The 16,070-nt window shown below is 37.2% G+C and overlaps 1 protein-coding gene across 1 annotated transcript; it reads right to left on the bottom strand.

Annotated features, from left to right (window-relative positions):
- Positions 1–1,294: 1,294 nt before the first annotated feature.
- On the bottom strand, positions 1,295–15,813 carry haus8 (HAUS augmin like complex subunit 8). Its single transcript, XM_061978568.2, has 10 exons — positions 15,693–15,813; positions 15,462–15,538; positions 11,078–11,133; positions 8,024–8,150; positions 7,818–7,928; positions 7,647–7,750; positions 7,410–7,568; positions 2,740–2,881; positions 2,516–2,657; positions 1,295–1,647 (listed from the first exon to the last, which is right to left on the bottom strand). The coding sequence occupies exons 1-10, from the start codon at positions 15,755–15,757 to the stop codon at positions 1,518–1,520; spliced, it is 1,113 nt and encodes a 370-aa protein (XP_061834552.1). The 5' UTR covers positions 15,758–15,813; the 3' UTR covers positions 1,295–1,517.
- Between the last annotated feature and the right edge of the window lie 257 nt (positions 15,814–16,070).

Below are 16,070 nucleotides of genomic sequence, written 5' to 3'. Positions count from 1 at the left end.
CATTGGTGCTAATTTTCAATCCATCAAGATAAAAAAATTATATCAGAATCAAATTACCATACGTTATTTATGTAGTTTGATCATTTTCCTCGACTGGTGCATTAACATCATGTGGTTTATTTTGTACATATGTAGCATCATCTACAAAGAATTGCTATTTCAACATCCAGTGGACACATTTAGAACAGCTGTTTCTTTCATTCAAAAATTCAGGTTCATTTTTATACTTTGCAAACTTATCCCGCGGGCCGGGTAAGACCTGTTCACAGGCCTGTACCTTTGACACCCCTGAGTTAAGGTATTGTTTATTTGTGTGGTATGCAGTGCAACACTACATTCTATCACTATAGTTTCAATTGGGCCTTTGCAACATTATTTTATATTATCCCTTTTTGATAGTATTTTCGAGGGCCTTATAGGAGAACTGCACTTTTTTTTTTTTAATGTTTCATTCACAATCCTTATGCAAGAAAATAACGCATATGCCAGTTTACGAAAAACCCGAGTTGCACAGGGCTGACAGGGCCACCTCGGTGCTGCTAGCAGCTTTATTTGTTTATCGCAGGGGTGTCAAACTCATTTTAGCTCAGGGGCCACATGGAGGAAAATCTGTGCACATGCGGGGCGGACTATTAAAATCATGGCATCAAAACTAAAAAACAAAGACAACTTCAGATTGTTTTCTTTGTCTTACTTTGGCCAAAAATAGAACATACACATTCTGAAAATATTACAATAAAAATATAGAAAAAAAATACCGGCAGCGGTAAAATTTAGATCCATGAAGGAAAGAAGAAAGTGAATTAATATTTATAACTGAATACATTTACATATGCATAAACATTTGTTTTCTTTTGTATTATTTTTTAAAATGAATTAAGTAACGTTTATGACAACCTTTTTCCAAAACACAATATAGAATGTGAGATATAACAGGATAATGCATACATTTATCATTTGTTTTCAAAACAGTTACAAAAGAGTGGGACCCCAAAAAGTTACTGTGGGACCCCATTTTTATCACTTCCATTTTGAAAATTCCTAGCGCCAACACTGATGGAGTATTGGTGCGTGCAAAACCTCAGCAGGCGGCTGTGGCCTGCAGGTCAGTTCTAATACTAATCAAATATAATCCCGGGGGCCATACATAATTCCTTCACGGGGCAGATCTGGCCCGCGGGCCTTAACTTTGACACCCCTGGTTTATTGTTCCTTGGTGCTTATACATACATTAAAAAGGTCTAAATAATTATATTGATTTTTTTTTTTTAATGACTTAGACTGTTTGCAACACTGGGTTGTCCAATTTTATTAAATGTATTCAAAAATAAGTCCACACTACAAGTGTTTACCCTCCAGGCTGTGGTTCCTCCACATTCTGAATCATTCAAAGTTAGGAGCACACAAAAAAACAGACATTGATTAAAAAAAAAAATACCACCAAAGTAAGACATTAAAAAGGGAGGTGGTGGTGTAATTTAAAGTGCATGTACTCAATATCCCATGTTGCGGCACATTCATAATGGGTTAGGACAGAAGAGCTCCAGGGATCTTGCAGCACCAAGTTGCTCCTCCTCTGCAGCTTGCTGGACTTGGACTGTGTGCCGGCAGATCAGTGATGACAGCTCCAGAAGCTCTGAAAATGCCCTAAAAATACAGTGGGGAAAAAATACCATCAACATCAAATCAAATTCTAGTAGATTGCATGCACAACTTTCATTTCTTTCAGCATTTTATGACTAAAAGTCAAATTTTAAAAAATCCTATTCATGCCAATTTTAATGAAATATTTTGTCTTTATACAATTATATGAAAAAAAGGTAAGAATTTCAAGCACTTTAACCTCACACTTTTCAAACCATACGTTTTAAACCAGGGATGTCAAACTAATTTTAGATCGGGGGCCACACAGAGAAAAATCTACTCCCAAGTGGGCTGCACTGGTAAAATCACGGCATGATAACTTAAAAATAAAGACAACTTCAGATAGTTTTGTTTAAAAATAGAACAAGCACATTAAGAAAATGTACAATTCATAATGTTGTTGTTTTTTGTTTGTTTTTTACACTTACATGTTGCGGTTAATAGTATTCTATCTTTATTTGTCTGTATTTATACTTTCTGAATAAATTATGTGATAATGTTCATCAGTCAACTCATTGGTGTTGATTTTCATTCTATCAAGATAAAAAAATTACATCAAAATCAAATTACAGGATGTTATTTATGCAGTTTCATTTCCTCGACTGGTGCACTAACATGTGTTTTTTTTCTTTTTTCTTTTTACATATGTAGCATCATCTACAAAGATACAAATAATTGCTATTGCGACATCTAGTAGACACATTTAGAACATCAGTTTCTTTCATTCAAAAATTTCGGCTTGTTTTTATACTTAGCAAACTCATCCTGCGGGCCAGATAAAACCTGTTCGAAAATCCGCGGGCCGTATGTTTGACACCACTGTTTTAAACTAAAATGTAATCTTTTGTCTGATTTGTATAAATGAACCAACCCGGATAACTGCTGACTCATGTCTTTTGAGTAACTTTTCATGCTTTGAAGGCACTCAAGAGCTGCACTGTTGTCCTTGTAATCTTCCTTCGTCCACTCCCTCAGAAGCTCCTCGCTCTCCTTCAAACAGGCTTCAGCTTTACCTACATTAAGTGTGAATTGAAAACATAAATGTGCTAGTTGATGAATATTTAATGTTCAAAATTTAAAAAAAATGTGTCAAACCAAGAAACTCTTTCCCGTCCCCGTCAATGTAAAAGTTCTTGACAGGTAGCTCGTGAAGGGTGGTGTCGACCGCAGAGGCGAAAGAATTGTAGGATTTTGTAAACGGTTTGGCAACGTCAGCCACACGAGTCAGAGCAGAGACCTGATGGAATAAAGAGGAGAGTAAAACACTTTTGAGAAAAGAGAAGCTCAATTTATCGCTTTGGAATTTGCGGCTGTATATGACGTTGGGCGGGGCTATTTGGGCAACAATCCAAATCCCGATTAAATTAAACTCTTACAGTTACATTTATTTCAGGCAATGACATAAAAAAAAAAAAAAGTACAAGGTAGACAACACATACAATTAATGAATATAATTGAAAAGGTAATGTACAGTATGTAAGCATGATGATCCAGTTTTTCCTGAAAGGGATTGAGAAGAAGATAACTTACCGGTACTTCTACCTCCTACTTTGATTTCGGTCATGCACGATTATTCCACTCCAAAAATCTGTTTATTCTCTTAAATATTTGTATAATTTTGTAATTGAAAAGTAATTTAAAAGATTATGCACAGATTAACAATCAGGATCTATTTATTGAATCAATGGGATGAAAACTAGGGGTGTAACAAACGATTAATCAACATATCAATTTATATTCCTTAGATTCAGCTACATTGATCTGTGCTCGGCAGTTTTCCTTCTGGAAGATAGGTATCAATCCAACATTATTTATTTTAAAAAAAAAAAAGAGAAAAGAAAAAAAAAGAAAAAGATTTTATCGAGTCTAGAAAAAGGAAAACATTGGATTTAAGAATGGCAGACTTCAGATGAAGTTGAACACTTTTCACGATAAGGACGTTAAACGTTATTCAAGTCTGTCTGCCCGTCATCACCATCAGTCAGCAAAACAAGAATGGTGAATAGCTACGGTGGCTGAGAAAGATCACAAATGCTACCATGACCAGACATCATCATAAATTACAACACAACTACTTTCAACTGGAGCAGGATTGCAAAAGCCACAACAAATTAACACCACAAAACAATAATATAAAGCCGCAACACAACTTTAATTAAGCCACAAAAGGACGTAATGGACACTGCAGAAGTGACAGCGGACCGAGTTACAGCAATGGACTGACTTCTTGAACATAGTCTATTAGTATTATTGAAAAAGTAAAAAGAAAATTATATAAGACTGAAAAAGTGGTCACACTTCATTTACTTTTACAGCTTTGTTCATCACACTGTTTTCACCTTTCCGTTTCAGGAAGTCGGTGTGTCGCTGAAACGTGTCCGCTGTCACTTTTATTCCGTCTTTGTATTGTTGTGTTATGACTTTGTTATTGTGTTGTGGCGTTTGCAATTGTGACTTTTCTCTGCCATCATAGCTTTTATTAAAATGAAAGTAGTAGCTGGTCAAACCACTGCTCATTTGACCTGAAGAGATTTGGTTGCACTTTATTTTTTATATAAACGTATTTTGTATTTGTATTATTTGTGTCAAAAACAACATTAAAGGTAGAATGTAAACCTTAATGGCCAATGCATTCACATTTTATTTGAATAATGTGGAATCAACACTTTAGGTTGAATTAACCAGATGAAACACTTGCTGCTCACGTTTTAAACATTCTAACAATTTTCAATAAAATTACAGTAACCAACATTTTAACAGTATATTTACCTGCCTAATAAAGTTCCCCAACTCGGTCATACAGCATCTGTTCTCCGCCTATAACTGACAGCGACCCAGGTGCGCGAAAGCGGAAGCTCATCCCTGCTGATGGCGGTAGTCCCTCGCCTCAAAATTTCCATAGCCTCCTTCATCTCTTCTATTTATTTGTTTTTCATGAAAAGACTCGCACTGTCACTTCCATTGTGTCGGCCGCGTCTTCTGTGGTTTAAAGTCCTGTTGCGTCGATTAGATTTATTATGGCTTTTGCAATCGTGCTGTATCTGAAAGTTATGATATTGAAATGCCCGGCCGTGGAGAAGGAGAGACACAGTCGGTGATACACTCTCAGACACTTTCTTAACAGGCGGTAATAAACTCAGGGAGTCAAAACACACATACAGTATGCAAGACCTTTCTCGACCACTGTAGATATCCATCGTTTTTGTTTTGATGACGGGAAAATAAGAGTTAACGTTTAACATATTTATTATTACAAGTGCTACATTTCATTAAAGTCTGCTGTTCTTAAATCAAATGTTTTCTTTTTTGTAGCATCCATAAAATGTATCCATTGTCTTTGTAAACGATCTTGGATCGATAACCATCTCCACTATGAATTTCAGTCACACTGGTTGATTATTTTTGCTTAAAAGTTAAAAGATTTTAACTCACTAATATCATCCCTGAATTGTTTCGGCAACCACAAATTTTGAATCGAATCGTTGTGAAAACAAATTGTTAGTTACACCCCTATTGAAAACACCAACAAGAATGAAAATGTATTGCGAAAAAAAAAAATGTATCAAGTAAAGAATAAAAAAAGGTGTACCGGTATTTCTTCTAATTACAAACATTTTAATACGGTGGTGTGATGAAATGTATATAACTCCACCATATGAAATAGGTATTTTTCACAAAAAAAATACCAAATTAATGTCTTTCTACAATCATTTGTAAATTATTTCGTTAAGGACATTTCTTTATAGCGGGACATGCAGTCGGGAGCTTACAAGTAGTCCGAGTCTGTTTTTTGTGACATGCATTGTTCATATTCGGTAACAAGACTGTGCTTACTAGGGATGATACTCAAAACCGATTTTCCCGGTTGTTCGATAAGAAAAGAACAGAGTTCTCGGACTCGAATCCCTTTTTGAGAACCGGTACCCGTTATCGAGACCACTATAGTAAAGAAAAAGAGTTGGTTCTTTATTCGAATCCCTGGGAACGAATCCCGTCCCGACCAGAAATGCTCCGTGTGACATCACAAGAAATGACGTCACGTAGCTCAGTCATTAGGCGCAGATAGCGAAAGCAGGAAAAACAATGGACCGGAAAAAGCGCTCCAAGGTGTAATAAAGTTCAAAACAAAAAGTATAATCCAATGAATAACTTTACAGAGAGATTTGAGCAGGGTACAAACACATGACGAACACTTTTACGACCAACCGGAAACATAGCAACCAGGCTAGCAACGCACCTCCTTTACGGCAGCTGTCGCAACGTTCTTAAAGCAACCGCAGCACATACATATACACAACATATATGACATGATCTCCCTTTTTTAACTTTTGTTTTTCTTTCCTTGTAAACAAAACAAAATCAAACTGTATATGTGTTGTCTGTCTAATTATAAATAATGCAGACGAGGCGTGTCGGCGGAGTTCTTGACGTTTACTTTCACAGCGTGCTCATAACCTCATTCTTAGCTTTGCCGGGGCTACCGCGCATGCTCGTCACTCCCGTTGCATGCTGGGTAGTGTAGTTGTTATATTCCCTAGCTCATAACATCACATCTTTCCCCCTATAAAGAAATAATGTTAACTCAATAAAGTGTTTTTAGCTTTAACTTTTCATTTGTTAGCATTGTAACCACATTTGCAAACAACTTTTCTCTTCTTAGAATTTTCTTTCAATAAAGAAATAAAGTGCAAAAATGTCAAAGCATCATAACAAACAGTTATGTCAAATAGCAGCAGAAGTGCACTTTTTGGAGAGCTGTATTATTTTCAGTTTTGTGCCCAAGGGACTGATTTTATTTAACACTATATTATTATTTATACACCTATAGTGATCACAGAGACAGGTTGTTTTTGTGTTTCTGTATATATTTGTTTTTCTGAAAAATCCCACTTAATATACTTTGGGTAACAACAGTCAATATTTATTTATTTTATTTTTTTAGGGGGGTAACAGTCAATATTTATTTATTTATTAGATTTCATTTTTTCCTTGTATAATAAAAGTGAGCTTTTGTTAAACCAAATATTGTGTGTTTTTTTCCATATACAACAACCTATCTGGACTCGATAAGAGAATCGATAAGACATCGGTTCGATAAGAGGATTCGATAATAGGCTCGAACTCGATAATTTCTTATCAAACATCATCCCTAGTGCTTACTACTATTTGGTCAACGTCATCCTTATTGAAGCCAAAGTGTGCCCAGACAACTGACACTGAATTCCTTTTTGGTACAAGCTGCTCTTGTTGTATTGATGTCTTTGTGTTTATGTTAACTCCAACCATGAAGCTTCTGTGTAGCGAACTGAATTGTACAGAGTGACGCGGCTATTTTTGCTGCTGCTCTTCTGGCAGCTTTCACACTTAACGACACATGACAGCCTGTCATGTAACTACCAACCAGTAGTGTGTTTATAAGGGACAGTCTAATTGTAGATGATCATTGAAATTATCGTCATGGCAGTTTTGTGTCGGTTTGAAGGTTTAATGTCTGGTTTGACTATTTTTCAATTAATATAATATGACACACACGAAAAAAATCCTCTTGCCTCATTGACATGATACTGCTTGTGAGACGTATTTAGCTAGCTAGATGAGCCTGCCAAAGAAAAGCTTCACAAAATAAATATAAAAAAAACTGGCTTTGTCACTCATTTTAAAAGATGTGGATCTTCAGATTTTGGGTAAGCAATTTTAATACCATGTTGTGTAACTTCCGAGACTAAAAAATAGTACAACATTCAGGCTTTGATTGTATTTCTGACCTGCATATTCAGAAGCTCGGTTGCCTGTCGTTCCTTCTCCATGAGGAGGTACTGGCGCTTCTTCGCAATCACCTCAGTTTGAAGCACCTCTTCTTCCTCCATCTTCTGCAGTAACCTCGCTTCAGCTTCAGCCTTAAGCCTGTTTGTATTAGCCGCCATCTGCCATCAAACGGAACAAAATAGCTGACATCTCTAAAAATGGCCTGCAACAGAAGACTAAAAATTGGGTGTGCTCACCTTCCCAGAGAGGTAAGAAATGAAAAATGCTTGCATCTCAATTAGTTGCTTCTCATCTTCATGGTGCGACTCAGCTTGCTCTGCACTTTTTATTACCGTTTTACCTAAGGCAGACTGACAATGAAACTACTCCTATTTGTTATGAACATACAAATTGTAGAGGATGATTACCTCCAATGACCGAAATGTCAAACTCTGGGCGACCAAAGTGTCCGTCGGAGAACGTGGATTGCAGGACTGTCTTTTCAAGCAGTGAAGGCTGACTTTGACGTGACATCTTAGCTGCAAGGAAGAGGTTATAAAAATGTCAAATCAATTCATCGCAAGCAAGGCTGTGAATTTAAGTCTTCCGACACATATTCGGACTTATTACATACACATTCCAAAAGCTGGAGGGCCCATGGAACATCGTGGAGGGGTGCCCACTTTTAGTTTGACCCCGCCGGGTCTAGGAGAGGAGGGTCTCTGTAGAATACTCACAGAATCGCTGTTCAGTGAGTTACTCTGTGGAAGGAAATGCATTCACAGGATTGTCATTAAAGATAGAACAATTGTACAGTATGTTCTTCTAACATAGCTAGAAGAGAAAACATGGTACGCCTACCAGGCTTGGCCTTATGTCACAAATCAGATAACTCTTAAAGGGGAACTTCACTTTTTTTATTTTATTTTGCCTATCGTTCACAATTCTTATGCGAGACAAGCACTCATATGTTTTTATTTTTTTTATGTACTCGTAAATAAACGCTAGCAAAAGTCAACTAACAATAGAGCCAATGGGAGTGGCTTTATTCCGCCTTTAAAACGCTCTAACAAACATCCAAAAACCTCCAGCGTTTTATATACAAGCTGTAAGTCTATATGTAATGTAGTAACAGGCACATTCATAATAACATGTAATATTTACATATTTTGCTCATTTTAAGCTTACAGTGGAGTAATAAATTCACAGATCACAACGTTCGCTTTTCCCTTCAACAATAACAACACTACTACTCATGGCAGACATCCTGTGGGATAAATACGACTACTTTGGGACAAATGATAATCGAGATTTTTTTTTTAGTCTGAATATACGGAGGATGAACTACAAGCTTTATATGCTTTGTGCTAAACAGATCCAGCTTTAGTGAAACACGAAGCATCATGCAGCAGTATTGATAGTTACGTCTCTGTGATCACAGCGTGGCTTAAAATAGTTTGTCAGCGGCAGCACTTATAATAAAAATATTGCTAATGGTTTGTAAATATTCAGATCAGGAGATGTAAATAAAGCAGGGGTCACCAACGCGGATGAGTAGCCCGCTGGCCTGTTCTAAAAATAGCTCAAATAGCAGCACTTACCAGTGAGCTGCCTCTATTTTTTATATTGTATTTATTTACTAGCAAGCTGGTCTCGACATTTTTAATTCTAAGAGAGACAAAACTCAAATAGAATTTGAAAATCCAAGAAAATATTTTAAAGACTTGGCCTTCATTAACTGACAAAGAAACAGATAACAGATTTGGTGTCCAGTTCAAAGTGTGACATAATTTATTTAAAAATTTGAGAGTTGACTTTTGTATTTTACATGAGTTATTATTTGTACAAACATGGTGCAAAGTAATTCATGATTTGTTAAAAAATGTTAGTGGCTAGCTAGTTAAAATGGGATATTGTGATTTCACAAGACTGTCTTAGAAGTGATCATTTGAAAATGTTCAATTTGAAAAATGTGCACTTAGAGAAAATATTAAAATAAAGTGTTGCATATTGATATTTATCTGTTTCTATATATATTTATTGTGAGAAATCATTAAGATGATCAGTGTTTCCACAAAGATAAATATCATTAATTATTAATAATAACATAGAGTTAAAGGTAAAGTGAGCAAATTGGCTATTTCTGGCAATTCTACCAAACTGGTAGCCCTTCGCATTAATCAGTACCCAAGAAGTAGCTCTTGGTTTCAAAAAGGTTGGTGACCCCTGAAATAAAGTATTGTTGGCGGTTTTTGGATGTTTTTTTAGAGGACCTAATGGGCGGAATGGTGTACTCCCATTAGCTGCATTATAGCACCTTGTATTCTATGACTTGGAATTAGGGCTGGGCGATATGGCCTTTTATTAATATCTCCATATTTTTAGGCCATGTCACGATACACGATATATATCTCGATAATTTGCCTTAGCCTTGAATGAACACTTGATGCATATAATCACAGCAGTATGATGATTCTATGTGTCTACATTAAAACATTCTTGTTCATACTGCATTAATATATGCTCATTTTAAACTTTCATGCAGAGAGGGAAATCACAACTACCGTAAGTCAATTGACCAAAACTGTATTTATTAAACAGTTATTAAGCAGTGGCACATACATTCATGTCATTTCCAAACAGAAAGTGCAAGATTGTCAGACATTTTAAAACAAGCTATTAGTGCACTTTTGTGCATGATGTCACTAAGATGACATATCAAAACAACACTAAATTAAAGTGCACTTTTTGTACAGAACGCCACCCAATAGTTTAAAACAAATAAAGTGCACTTTTGTGCATGATGTCACACAAGATATTTCAATAACTGTCAAATAAAGATGAGCTGCATAATAGGAAATCAAATAGTGTATGTCCTTCGCTATGTGGTAGGTTCCTGCAGACGCTATCTCCTTCTGTTGACTATTTTTTTCATACGGTGTTGATCTGGAAACGGTTGCTTCGGCATTTTGTTGGGTGTGGCACCGGCCGGAGATGTTGACATGCGGAGTTTCAAGCACTCCTTATTCTCTAGCTGGTGACTTTTCAAATGATGCCACAAATTAGTAGTGCCGCTACTTTTTGTAGCAACGCTTTTGCCACATACTTGACATATTACGGTTGTCTGTTCAACATCTTCCCGCTTGAAGCCAAACCACCGCCAGACGATGGACCCCGTGCTGTTTTTCTTGGGAATTAGTCCTTCATTTGTTACCAGATTCGCACCTTCTCTCTCTCTCTCGTATTACCACTCGCACCGCACCGCTAGCATCACAGCTAATGTTACCCATGCCGCTACCTCTCTGCTCCGCGAGGGCGTATGACGTTGCACGCGCGACAGTATGTGACGTATGTAAGAAGGTGCGCTTGTTTTACGTCTCTGTGAGAAAGAGCGACAAGACTGAGAAACGCCTGTAGTGTAATGCCCGCAGCCAAAAGCAACTGCGTGAGAACGTATACTCGAATATCACGATATAGTCATTTTCTATATCGCACAGAGACAAACCTGCGATACATCGAGTATATTCGATACATCGCCCAGCCCTACTTGGAATGCACAAAAAAAGAGAAACATGTGTTCTTGTCTTACATAGGGGTTGTGAATGATAGGCAACATTTGAAACGAGAGTGTAGTTCCCCAATAATATACAGGACAAATATAACAAACCGATCAAAATGCATGGCATACCTTTGAAAGTGATGACCGGTCAGCAGCCTGCATATACCGAGACTGAACAACAGTTGCTGCACATGGGAAAAAGCCAATGTAAAACAATATTTACATGTTAGAGACAGAATAAGTGTTGTCATGCATATACCTTTTAAAATGATTTGAGGGTCGGGGTCTAACTTTAAGGTTGAGTTTAAAATACAATTCAAAAAAAGGAAAACCACCAAGAAAATTGTAATGAAAACTTGTCTAAAATTCATACGTGTCTATTAGGGATGTCCGATAATGGCTTTTTTGCCGATATCCGATATTGTCCAACTCTTAATTACCGAGACCGATATATACAGTCGTGGAATTAACACATTATTATGCCTAATTTGGACAACTTGGTATGGTGAAGATAAGGTCCTTTTTAAAAAAAAAATCATAAAATAAAATAAATAAATTAAAAACATTTTCTTGAATAAAAAAGAAAGTAAAACAATATAAAAACAGTTACATAGAAACTAGTAATTAATGGAAATGAGTAAAAATTAACTGTTAAAGGTTAGTACTATTAGTGGACCAGCAGCACGCACAATCGTGTGCTTACGGACTGAATCCCGTGTATTGTATTGTATTGATATATATTGTAGGAACCAGAATATTAATAACAGAAAGAAACAACCCTTTTGTGTGAATGAGTGTACCGGTAAATAGGGAAGGGAGGTTTTTTGGGTTGGTGCACTAATTGTAAGTGTATCTTGTGTTTTTTATGTTGATTTAATAAAAAACCAAAAAAAAAAAAAAAAAAAAAAAAACGATACCTATAATAAAAAAAACGATACCGATAATTTCCGATATTACATTTTAAAGCATTTATCGGCCGATAATATCAACAGGCCGATATTATCGGACATCTCTAGAGTCTATGCATGTTTTCATTCATTCAGACCATTGTTATCTCAGGGCATTCAATCGATCGCTAAGGTGGGGGATTCCGACTATTTTGGACTGGTAGTAGTCGATCCACAGCGATCGTTCTGCCACACAATACCTCAATGCTAACGGGGGGAAATTACACTTCAACGACTGTCGTTGGCTTTGACAGTTAGGATTGCTCGTTTTCATGAAAGGATTTGTTTTTCTCACTACAATAGGATGAAACCATCCTTGCCCAGGTACACCCTCCTGGTTTTGGAGTATAAATATTTGGGGTTTTATATATAGATCTGACAAACTAATCCGGGTTGGAATTGGGGGGTTGAACTAGGGCTGGGCGATATGGCCTTTTTTTAACATCTCGATATTTTTAGGCCATGTCACGATACACGATATATATCTCGATATTTTGCCTTAGCCTTGAATGAACACTTGATGCATATAATCACAGCAGTATGATGATTCTATGTGTCTACATTAAAACATTCTTGTTCATACTGCATTAATATATGCTCATTTTAAACTTTCATGCAGAGAGGGAAATCACAATTAAGTCAATTTACCAAAACTGTATTTATTAAACAGTTATTACGCAGTGGCACAAACATTCATGTCATTTCAAAACAAAGTGCAAGATAGTCAGAGACATTTAAAAACAAGCTATTAGTGCACTTTTGTGCATGATGTCACTAAGATGACATATCAAAACAACACTAAATTAAAGTGCACTTTTTGTACAGAACGCCACTACAATAGTTTAAAACAAATAAAGTGCACTTTTGTGCATGATGTCACAAGATATTTCAATAACTGTCAAATAAAAATGAGCTGCATAATATGAAATCAAATGGTTTATGTCCTTTGCTATGTGGTAGGTTCCTGCGGACGTTATCTCCTTCTGTTGTTGACTGATTTTTTCATATGGTGTTAATCTGGAAATGGTTGCTTCGGCATTTTGTGGGTGTGGTACCGAACGGAGATGTTGACATGTGGAGTTTCAAGCACTCTTCATTCTCTAGCGGGTGACTTTTCAAATGATGCTACAAATTAGCAGTAAGTGCTACTTTTTGTTATAACGCTTTTGCCGCATACTTGTTCGACATCTTCCCGCTTGAAGCCAAACCACCGCCAGATGATGGACCCCGTGCTGTTTTTCTTGGTAATTAATAATTCCTTCATTTGTTACCAGATTCGCACCTTCTTTCTCTCGTATTACCACTTGCACCACAGCTAATGTTACCCATGCTGCTACCTCTCTGCTCAGCGAGGGCGTATGACGCGACAGTATGTGACGTATGTAAGAAGGTGCGCTTGTTTTAAGTCTCTGTGAGAAAGAGACAAGAAAGATTGAAAAAAGCCTGTAGTGTAATGCCCGCAGCTAAAAGCAACTGCGTGAGAACGTATACTCGAATATCACGATATAGCCATTTTCTATATCGCACAGAGACAAACCCGCAATATATCGAGTATATCAGCCCTAGGTTAAACCACCAAAATGATTCCCGAGCGCGGCCACCGCTGTTGCTCACTGCTCCCCTCACCTCCCAGGGGGTGGAAAATTGTTATATACACCCGTCCATTTTCCTGTGACGTCACACAGTGATGCCAATACAAACAAACATGGCGCATAGAACAGCAAGCTATAGCGACATTACCCCGGATTCAGACTCGGATTTCAGCGGCTTAATCCATTCAACAGATTACGCATGTATTGAAACGGACGGTTGTAGTGTGGAGGCAGGTAGCGAAAACGAAATTGAAGAAAAAACTGAAGCTATTGAGCCATATCGGTTTGAACCGTATGCAAGCGAAACCGACAAACGACACGACAGCCAGCGACACGGGAGAAAGCGAGGACGAATTCGGCGATCGCCTTCTAACCAACGATTGGTATGTGTTTGTTTGGCATTAAAGGAAACTAACAACTATGAACTAGGTTTACAGCATATGAAATACATTTGGCAACAACATGCACTTTGAGAGTGCAGACAGCCCAGTTTTCATCAATTAATATATTCTGTAGACATACCCTCATCCGCTCTCTTTTCCTGAAAGCTGATCTGTCCAGTCCAGTTGGAAATGCATCTGCTTTGAGTGTCGCAGGATATCCACACATTCTTGCCATCTCTGTCGTAGCATAGCTTTCGTCGGTAAAGTGTGCGGAACAAACGACTGACCATTTCATCGGCTTTCCCCACACCCTCGTATTTTGAACAAATTTCGTCCAATTTCTTGCCACTTTCGCACCTTTGGGCCACTGGTGCAACTTGAATCCGTCCCTGTTCGTGTTGTTACACCCTCCGACAACACACCGACGAGGCATGATGTCTCCAAGGTACGGAAAACAGTCGAAAAAACGAAAAATAACAGAGCTGATTTGACTCGGTGTTTGTAATGTGTTTGAGAAAATGGCGGATTGCTTCCCGGTGTGACGTCATCGCTCTGAGAGCGAATAATAGAAAGGCGTTTAATTAGCCAAAATTCACCCATTTAGAGTTCGGAAATCGGTTAAAAAAAAATATGGTCTTTTTTCTGCAACATCAAGGTAGGTCTGGTGATAATGTTCCCCTTTAAGTTTACGCACACGAAGTGATGAAGCCTACTTGGATGAGAGGCGAAAGGTCTTCTAAGACAGTGGTTCTCAAATGGGGGTACGCGTACCCCTGGAGGTACTTGAAGGTATGCCAAGGGGTACGTGAGATTTAAAAAAAAAATTTTTAAAAATAGCAAGAATTCAAAAATCCTTTATAAATATATTTATTGAATAATACTTCAACAAAATATGAATGTAAGTTCATAAAATGAACATCAAATCAAGTAGGCTATTCCATTCATTACCATAAACCCAGAGTTTCCCCCATGCCACGATGGTTTGACCCTCACTAAAATGTCTGTCAAAAAGAACTGTGAAAAGAAATGCAACAATGCAATATTCAGTGTTTACAGCTTGATTTTTTGTGGACATGTCACATGAATATTGATGTTAAAGATTTCTTTTTTTGTGAAGAAATGTTTAGAATTAAGTTCATGAATCCAGATGGATCTCTATTACAATCTCCAAAGAGGGCACTTTAAGTTGATGATTACTTCTATGTGTAGAAATCTTTATGTATAATTGAATCACTAGTTTATTTTTCAACAAGTTTTTAGTTTAGATTTTTTTCCAAATAGTTCAAGAAAGACCACAACAAATGAGCAATCCTTTGCACTATTACACAATTTAATAGATCATAAACTGATGACATAGTGCTGCATTTTACTTCGTGATCTCTTTTTTTCAACCGAAAATGCTTTGCTCTGATTAGGGGGTACTTGAATTAAAAAAAATGTTCACAGGGGGTACATCACTGAAAAAAGGTTGAGAACCACTGGTCTAAGACAAACCAAATAGTCCAGTTGCGATCGATTGAATGCCCTGCGACTGAAATTCATACATTTTGATTTACTGTAGAACCCAAGCCATTTTATTATGAACACTTACATTTCGCGCCGGCTTGAACGGCTTTTTTCTCAGCTGCATTCTTGCTGGCTTTACTTTCGTCGTTCCCACTCTTGGAGCTGGAATAATAACACATTGATATACTGTATTAGCTACGTTACACATTGACAGCCGGACTATTTTCTCTCTTTCCTAGCGTTATTTTACACACACAGCCTACTATCTAAATTCACATTATTTCAGATATTTAACACAAAAACCCTGAACGTCTACCTTTTCGCATCTGCAACGGGATTTTTTTGAGCACTCGGCAATATCGTTCTTCTTCTGGACGCCATGTTGTTTTTGAAAGAACCCGCCCTGAGCGTCAGATTTATACTCCGGTGGGAAACAACAAGAGCGACGTATTGGTTCCGCGTATGTTGTCCTGTAAAGCGGAATTTTTTTAACGCGTTTACGATTAATACCAGTTTCAGTATCATGCTTCAAACCCCACTCTGAAAAGTAAATAAAACGTGCTAATTCTAGCCATTAATTATGACTTCCTCAGTTTGTTTAGAAAAAAACTCTAAACACAATTTTTTTTTAATTATTTTTTGTTTTTTCCCGAAGGGAATAAGCGGAAGAAAATGGATGGATGGATGGATGAAT

Source organism: Nerophis lumbriciformis, linkage group LG18 (genome assembly GCF_033978685.3).
Source record: "Nerophis lumbriciformis linkage group LG18, RoL_Nlum_v2.1, whole genome shotgun sequence".
Taxonomy (NCBI): Eukaryota; Metazoa; Chordata; class Actinopteri; order Syngnathiformes; family Syngnathidae; genus Nerophis; species Nerophis lumbriciformis.
The sequence above is the reverse complement of the archived record's forward strand: the minus strand, read 5'-3'. Positions and strand labels throughout refer to the sequence as shown.

Bases quoted from the DNA above. Each gene is read 5' to 3' on its own strand.
- haus8 (XM_061978568.2), bottom strand. From the start codon at position 15,757: ATGGCGTCCAGAAGAAGAACGATATTGCCGAGTGCTCAAAAAAATCCC. The intron at 8,151-11,077 runs GTATGCCATGCA...TTCCTTCCACAG, and splicing joins ACCGGTCATCACTTTCAAAG to AGTAACTCACTGAACAGCGA. The intron at 7,929-8,023 runs GTATGTAATAAG...TCTTCCTTGCAG, and splicing joins CCCTCCAGCTTTTGGAATGT to CTAAGATGTCACGTCAAAGT.